The sequence below is a fragment of the Ochlerotatus camptorhynchus genome, unplaced genomic scaffold (assembly GCF_037179485.1).
Source record: "Ochlerotatus camptorhynchus isolate MF236.1 unplaced genomic scaffold, CSIRO-AGI_Acam_v1.1 ptg000840l, whole genome shotgun sequence".
Classification (NCBI taxonomy): domain Eukaryota; kingdom Metazoa; phylum Arthropoda; class Insecta; order Diptera; family Culicidae; genus Ochlerotatus; species Ochlerotatus camptorhynchus.
This window is the reverse complement of record NW_027041300.1, coordinates 834,396-843,287: the sequence shown is the minus strand read 5'-3', so window position 1 is coordinate 843,287 and position 8,892 is coordinate 834,396. Positions and strand designations below refer to the sequence as shown.

At 38.3% G+C, this 8,892-nt stretch overlaps 1 protein-coding gene across 4 annotated transcripts in view; it reads left to right on the top strand.

Moving 5' to 3' along the window:
- Positions 1 to 559: 559 nt before the first annotated feature.
- Fhos (Formin homology 2 domain containing) overlaps positions 560 to 8,892 on the top strand; it is a 290,675-nt gene continuing 282,342 nt past the window's right edge. For all 4 annotated transcript variants that reach the window (XR_010519023.1, XM_065238599.1, XM_065238600.1 and 1 more), the window contains exon 1: positions 560 to 1,755. Coding sequence is in view for 3 of the 4 variants with exons in the window: in XM_065238599.1 (XP_065094671.1) it covers positions 1,726 to 1,755 (30 nt within the window). In the remaining variant the exon portion in view is untranslated. The remainder of the gene's footprint in view (positions 1,756 to 8,892) is intronic.

Below are 8,892 nucleotides of genomic sequence, written 5' to 3'. Positions count from 1 at the left end.
CCAAATTTCTAAGCTGTTCAAACATCCAGTTAAATAGCCGAAGAGTATCGGTTTTTTCTGCTTTGAGATCTACAGGCAAAGGTTTGTGTCGTTTCACATATTCAAAGGAATTAGTCGTTTGAACATTTATGGTGTCGATTTATGTAGATAACGAGGAACATAACAATCAAAGAAGACAGTCATTTCCCTTTCCTTGCGAATACATGTCTGCAGACCAAAATCACATTAATCTAAATGCCATGTTTGCCTTCCCATCAGCCGAGAAACGTTCACCCGGCGGCACGTTCTCTTGTTTCTATTTCAACACACAATGTTTTTCCGCTTGCAAGACATCCCAAACATGCCGATGGGACATCGATCTGTCATTCATTCAGCTTACGACACAAACTGCATCAACTCTGTTCATCGTACCTTCCTAGAGATCATATGAGTGCTTTGAAACACACACAGCGGACAGCGAAATGCGCAAACGCACCACACTTTTCAGCAAATCGCAGTTTTCGGCCCATTTGGATCCCTCGCTGAGCATCATTCGCTCAGTCTTAGTACTTTCCTTCGATCCGAACGGTGGATTTTCTTTGCATGAGCTGCCGTAGTTCCGCGTGGATTTCCTTATAGTAGCAAAGTGCTTCGGTTCGTGAAAATGTGATTGATTCCTGCGCTTTTTTTTTTCTTTCGTTTGTTTTCGATCGATTGTTACGAAAATACGACATTTCTGCCGAGCCACGACCGTACGAACTCGAGTTTTCTAGAGCTCGCTGCTCTAGTAGTAATGGCAATAATCTTGATACACTTGCGCCGAATTCTGCTCCTGGTCACGGTCGCTTATCTTTGTGGCACGTTGGTGAAGAAACTGGTTTACGGTGTGCGCTATCAGAAGATCAATAATTTACTATTTACCAAGCGGCTCCACTGCCATCTTTGGGTGTACCTCTATACCATCTACCTCTACATGGTAGTTCTCAATTGTGTCGACTGGAATCAGATCAACGTTTTTGAAAATTTCTTCCAATAAAGTGCGGTGATTGCGAGAAAAATTTCCCATATGCGAATGACAGCGTGGTGAGTTTTGCGGGAAAAGTGGGCATATAGAAGGCTAAAAATAAGCGTGGACGTCTAATTCAGAAGACGGAGAGCAAGCGAATGGTGAGTTTTGTGAGCGCGTGGTGATTCTTCTTCAAATCGTGATTCCACGTCAAGCACGAGAGGTTGTTGTGAATGTGCGTGAGTGAATTTTCTCAACCGGTGTCAGTTTTCTTCGGTAAAACAGGAAGAGCACTTCTCAATTGATAAAATATCAACCGGCTCACCCTGAATCGCATTTCGTAGATCTATTCGTTTCGTAGGGTTTCAAAATATCAATCTTCTTCATAGCAGACCAGCTTCAACCGATTGAAACCACTATTGTCGACTAAAATTAGTCTGGAGAGTAGTGAAAATGGAGAAAAAAGATGGTGGTGATGCAACAAGTGGTGTGTAGTTTGTGAGAAAATAGTTGTAACACATTCAAGAGCTCGGCATAAAAGGAAGAAAAAGATAAAATCCACCCAAGTGCTAAGTGAAAAAAAAAATTGTGCAAGTTGAAAATTTAAATCCACAAGTGTGCAGCCGACAACTTTTTTTTGCATGATTAAAAGAAGCAAAGTGAAAAGTATCAATCTGAACCAGTCTTCGAATTTCTAACCAAGGAAGGAGCATATCAGCGGAAACGGGGATTCTGTGGCGATGTCGTCATACCGCAGTAACTATAGTAGTGTAAGTGAATTTTTTAATTACTATTTTTTATGCCTCCGTGAATTCCATTTGCTCTCTAATTTGACCGTAAATTGTGTTTTCCTTCTTGTGTAAATTACCACCCACACATAAAATTTGTGAGCAAACCGGCGCCTCCATTGCGGGAAACGTTTTGAAGCCGAGTGTGCGTGATTTTTCATTCGGAAAAATAGACACACACAAACTTGCTGTCATGGGAAAAGTTTTGTAACGATTGGTTGGTTGGCACATGATGTAAACAAACATCCAATGGCAATGGTACGTCAAGTTAACCAGTTGAGGAAAACGAAATACAAGGACGATGGGTCTGCCGCGGTTAAACCTCGCCATGTATTGCGTTGCTGTTGTTGTTGTTGTTGTTGTTGTTTTTGGTATTACTGACTGTTGAGCGAAGGTGATCGCGATGGGAAACGATTGTTATCTAGAACAACCTGTCGTATCTCAGAGTAAAGTCAGTAGGTTTCAACAGTATGCGTGATCAATAAGTTATTTTTGAAATATTTCATTTTTGGGAAGGTCACTTTTGTTTATTATTATTGTGGAGACCTGGTTATTGCGCTATGTGGTCAGTAACGGAAAAGAAGTGCTAACATTATTTTATCTGTTATGTTCGTGACGGAGTAACCGGGTACGAAGTTACCATTTGAACAACACGCTGAAAAGAAAAGCAAAATGCAAATAAGGGTAAAACAGGTTTTGTAAAATCTATGGCATATGTACCGTTAACTGGGGTAAGATGCACCCGCGGGGTAAAATTACTTTTCGGCGTTTAACATACCTTTTTTACCTCTGTTTTAAATGTTTTCGAAACCAGAGCAACATTTAATTTAATGGGTTAAGATTTATTTTAAAGGTCTAATAAAGCCAGATTTTCAAACTATTAGCAAATATAATATTATGAATCACATAGACGAAAACTAACTAACTACTTTTTTCTTGTTGCAAGATCATCCTCGGTGGACAAAGCCGAGTCTTGTCACTATCAACAAGGTATAAAAAATAACAAGGACTAAGAAGAGTTCATTTGATTACTGAAATATCCTGTTCCCTTAATCTGAAGTATTCAGGACTAGGCCCAAGTAACATTTAACGTTTCATGAAGTACTACAAGGCTTCTGTAAAACAACATTGATAAAACCCTGGTCAAGATAGCTTTGCCTTTACTCATGCCAAAACCTCATTAAGGCTAGAATCTGTCTAGTTGGCCCACCCTGAAGAAGGTTCTCTTTAGAGTGCATTATCGAGACATTTCAAGAATGACTAGCTGTAAAAAGGTTATATGACGAAGGCATTGAGAACCATTTGAAATCCTTATTAAAAGTACAATAAAAGCCATTTAGCACCAATACTTGTCAGTATTAGCTTGACCACGGTTCAGTACAGTCGCTGTTTTTAATTCGCTTGTGTTCAGTCAAATACCCTCGAGTGGTGTCACATTACACGCGCGGCCGAACGGCCAAAGTGATAAGTCATCAAATCGTGAGTGTCAATAAACCCGGTGTGCAATTTGTTCACCTTACGCAGTGGTTTAAATTTACCAGATGAATGATGAACGTCTGGTGGAGGTGGTGGAAAGATTTTGGTTATGGAAAGGGGAGAGGAGGGTAAATCCTTCCACGGAGTCTCTCCGATTCTCGTCGATAAAACAATTAAAGCTTACTGCGGGGAAGTAGCAAGCGCAAAAAAAAACGAAAGACGGGAAAATTCTCGTCCACGTTAAGTGAAAGCCAGGCCAGAAACCTGGCTGAAATCGATAAGCTGGCTCAAGGAATTTCCACCAAAGTGTACGAGCACAAAACTCTTAACTCGTGCAAAGTAGCGGTTTTTTGTCAGGACATAAAGTTTGACAGTGACCAAGACTTACTCGAAGACCTATCGAAAACAGGAATAACTGAAGTTCGGCAGATTATGAAAGGACGTGATGAGAACAAAACTCCCACTGGAATTTTTGTCCTCACTGTCAAGGGTACGGTTCCACCTAAAGAACAATTTGATGAGAAGATCAAAAAATTAAATGAAGAAAAGAAATCCTACGTGGAAGCACTAAGGTTAGATCTGCAGAAACAGTTCGAACAAAAAATGAAGGAGATGGAAAATAAGCTCATGGAAATACAAAACCAGTTTGAACAGGCAGTTAATGCCTACAGAGAAGAAAAACAAAAAAGAAAAACGACAGAAAAGGAGCTTGACATTCTCAAAGTGAATTATTCCAAACTGGAGAACACACTGAAACTCTACGGATACAAACCACCAGGAAAACACACCAGGAGCCAAGGCAATCCCATCGAATCTCCCCCAAGGAAAAAGAAAGGTAACGATATGATGAAAAAATGTGAAACGGTTGAGTACGTTAAGAATCGGATGTCAGCTCTCAAGAGGGTGGCGATGATGAGATGCAACCCTAAACCCAATAATCGTCATCAAAACAACTAGAATGGATTCAACAGCAAACCGAAAATCAACCGAAATTATTCAATGGAATTGTAATGGCGTCAGAAAACAATACGCAGAATTACGGATATTGATTACTGAGTACAAGCCATCTATAATCAGTCTACAAGAAACAAGAACAAACAGGTCAAACGAACACTCAATTCCTGGTTACGATACCTTATTCTGCCACCGTCCTTCAGGACAAGGTGGAGTTGCTATTGCAATCAAACAGGGAATAAAATACTCAAAAATTCAACTTAACACAAGTCTTGAAGCAATAGCTATGAAAATCAACCTACCTCGAATAATGACACTCTGCAGCATATATCTGTCACCTAATCAGATAGTTAACAAAAAAGAACTTGACAACATAATTAACCTTATCTACAAGCCATTTATTATATCGGGAGACTTCAACGCTCACCATAGTCTATGGGGATCAAATAGAGATGATTGCAAAGGAAAAATAATCGCCGAAATAATACAGGAACAAGAGCTTATGCTACTGAATGAGCTTATGCTACAGGAACAAGAGCTTATGCTACTGAATGAGCTTATGCTACAGGAACAAGAGCTTATGCTACTGAAACTACAGCCCAACTTTCATACATTCGACAAACGCATCGACATGTATTGACCTTACTCTATGCTCAGCTGAAATTGCTAACAGAATTAACTGGTTAATCCACGAGGACCAAAACGGTAGTGACCACTTTCCAATTCTAATTGGTACCACCATATCTTCCAAAAGATCAAGACCAGCCAGGTGGAAAATGCACGAAGCAAACTGGAACATATTTGAAGCTAAGCGTGAAGAATCAATCAAATCACATCAATCATGCAAGCCGAATCATAACAAGGCTAAGAATTGGACATACCAAATTAACTCATGGACACCTTGCAAGAAATGAAGACCCGGAAATATGTCTATCTTGTGGAATACCAATTACCGTTCAGCATATATTAATCGATTGTCCCCGCTACAAGGCAGAAAGAAAAACCAATCATCTGGGCTCCTCTTTACATGAAATACTAGGAGACGATGCAAATTCCATAGAAAAAACAATCAAGTTCTTGAAGGATAGCAAAATCCATACGCAAATATAAACAACCACAATCAACATCGAACCTATACTGATTCATCACAAAAAGAACGCAACAAAATTCACCACCAAAGAGACCTGTCAGCAAAATGCAATACTTATAAAGCCGACAAATGGCAATCAAGCAACAGTCATATTCAAATCATCCGCGGTTCAACTACAGTACAACCATACATCCAGCACTCATTCAATGGGAAACGCAGACAGCAAAGATACCACCCAAAACGGTGACCAGGACGTCACCACAATCAAGAATCAAGAAGTCCACACGGGGTACCTAGAAGACCACAACTGGAAGCTCTCACTTATTCTCGTCATAGTGTCAATCCAGCTAATCATCGGTATCATCAACATACTAAGGAAACAATGGAAGAAAGCAGCACTCAAAGCTGCCAAATCTGTAGCAGTCCTCAACGTTTAATTAAGGAAGACCCGACCATGACCAGATCCAAGAAGGCAACCGGAAAAAGGTTAAGAAGTGATAAAGTCAAATAGGGTATACGTCCCTAACCTCGGTCTAATATGCAGCCATAGATTACGTTTTTAATCATAACTCATCAATTAATTTACCTGCAAACGATATTCTACTGCTAAATGGTATGCTTAGATATGCTTATCATGTCGTTTGCTATCAGGAACCGCAAAAAGTTGAAAAACTTACTTTTTTTAAGACAAAAACTCACCAGGGAAATGTATGTAATATCGGTCTATTGTCCCCAAATTGGGTCTATTTATGGATGCAACTTCGTCCTATCCTGTTTGATTCTCAAAAAAAACGCTCTTGGTAACGTTTTCTTATGTATTTTTTTTTATCACTATCACTGTTAACTTAATACTCTTCATTCCTCAAAACATTTCTTAGAGAAAATTTTACGAAAACTACATTAAATCACTCAAGTTAAAAATTAAAAATTAAAAATTTCGCTTATCGTCTTTCGACCGCAGAATATCTAAATCAAAACATTGTGATGTTCATTATACAGATTTGGCAGAAAAAATCTCCCTTCCTGTTCGTTCCTTATCATCCAAATGCAAACCACATTGTTGACGTTACTCTTATTGCTATATGCTGTCAAATGAATTTCATGGGCCAAAGTTAGGAACATAGAAAAGAAATGTGTCCCTAAAGTTGGGTCCATGATTTACTTGTGAAAACGTTGTTAAACAATTAAAATAAACATAAAATATTCAAACAGTAACTGTGAGTTTTACGTCTAGTGTGTATTATCAGGTAATTCCATTCAATAAATGCCATAATCAGGCCATTTGATGATCGTCAGTGCAACCTTCCCATCTTAACCTTAGAAGTCATGGCGGCTAAAAACTCCGAACAGAGTGATATTCTCAACCAGTTTTATTACTTACGAGAGCTGAAAATGTATTGAAATGTTGTGATATAAATTGATTTGTGTGTGGTACACATTTATCAATCATCAGTGATCAATATTTTCCTTATTTTTTGTGTAATATTCCTTAATTAATTATTTATTTGCGTGATAGGCCGAATGAAAGGACTAGACCCACATTACATACCGTAACCCTACTTTTTTTTTTTTTTTTTTTATTATGGTCACTTTAACACTCTTGGGTCATTCGTGACTTGTCGGGGGGTGAGATTTGAACTCGTGACTTTGGCGTGAGAGGTATGGATGTTAACCACTACGCCGGGGTCGCCCCCTAGTCAAATACTAATTTTTAAGCTTTAAACTGTAATTTATCAAAAACGACCCCAATGGCAAATGGTTAAACGGTCGCTAATAAAGAACAACAACAACAACCAACACTTGTGCCATTTGCCTTTGACGCTTGCTAAGCGCACTATAAATAAAGCATCGATCAAGATAAAAAGGGATACATAAGTATCGTCCGATCTTGCCAATTTCATTGTTCAAAAATGAATCTGTCAAAAGTTCTCATAAATTTCCTCATCATTAAAGTGAAACAATTACTAAAATTATCGAAACTCATTTTTTTTTTATAATTGCTTTATTTGTACAGGCTCAATCGAATAAACTTTACAGAGCCGAGTTATCCTTTGCGTTATACATTATTACTGTCTTAAATTTAAAGTTAAAGGTACTGGACCGAGTACTCGCGGTTGTCTCGAGGTTAGTGGAGATTTACAATTTTTTGGATGGGAAAAGGGAAGAAGGAGGTTTGAAATGTGGTTTACGATACAACTATTTAATTAATCCTAAAGCATGAAATTATTTCTATTCATCTTGAAAACAAACATTGAAAAAAAAAACTCCCACACGTACAAAATACAAACTAAACACAAGGTTAATCAAACTTACAATCTAAGGTTAATATCCTTAAAGTAAACATATATGAGTTTCATAAACTCCAGATCGCGTCTAGCCAAAATATCCCGAACTGGAACATTAGGTTGTCTACCTCGAGCCCGAAGGGAATCATAAAAATGTGATCTGACTCCACGATACTCCGCACAAGACCAAAGGATGTGATCAGCGTCCTGGTAACCTTGTCCACATTCACAGAGATTGCTGTCTCCCAACCCCACACGGAACAAGTGAGCGTTTAGACAATAGTGATTGGACATGAGACGAGACATCACACGTATGAAATCTCGACCCAAGACCAACCCTTTGAACCATGCAAACTTCGACACCTTAGGGATAATTGAATGTAGCCATCGTCCCAAGCTCCCTTCACTCCATTGATGTTGCCAGCTAACGAGCGACTGCTGACGATAAATAGAGAAAAATTCACTATAGGCGATCTGTCGATCATAAATGTCGCCTTCCATAGCGCCCACCTTCGCAAGTGAATCCGCCTTCTCATTGCCCAAAATTGAGCAATGCGAAGGAACCCACGCGAAGGTGATGATGAAAGAGCGCACGGATAAAGCACTAAGCAGTTCTCGTATTTTCAAGAGAAAATACGAGAAGTACCTTGCAGGCCTAATTGAACGGATAACCTCGACAGAACTGAGACTATCCGTAAAAATAAAGTAGTGGTCTGGAAGTATCGAAACTCATATTGTGGTCTATTTTTAGGTGACAGATTAAATCTAATGTGAAATGTGCTTCGAAAAATCGAAAAAAATAAGTTCGCCTTGGGAAAACGTTGATTTGACTAATTATTTTTGATTTAGGAAACAAAATATAGTTATATGTTATGTTAATCATTGCTCACAGCCGAGACAATAAGATTTTTTTTTTTTTTAACACTTTATTTGTTCCAAATTCAAAATAAATTACATTTCATTTTTAATCTTGGTGCTCCAGTTACTGCAGTAACGTACCAGCCTTAATTGTTATGATATATATCTAAGTGTTTTTACATTGTTCATGTCTTGGCAATTAAGTATTTTAAACAGGTTTTTTTTAACCTGCATGTCAGTATAACAATTGATGTCTTAAAACTAAAAACTAAAACTAAATCTTATCTAAGTATAAAGGGAATTAATCGTTGCAATTGAGGATTGCAACGATTTTTGCCTGAAATTATTCATTATTTTGTTGGACATTTGTTCTAAAGTCTCAACATTCGAAATTCTATGTACCTCGGTAGTACTGTACCAGGGAGGCAACTTCAAAATCATTTTCAGAACTTTGTT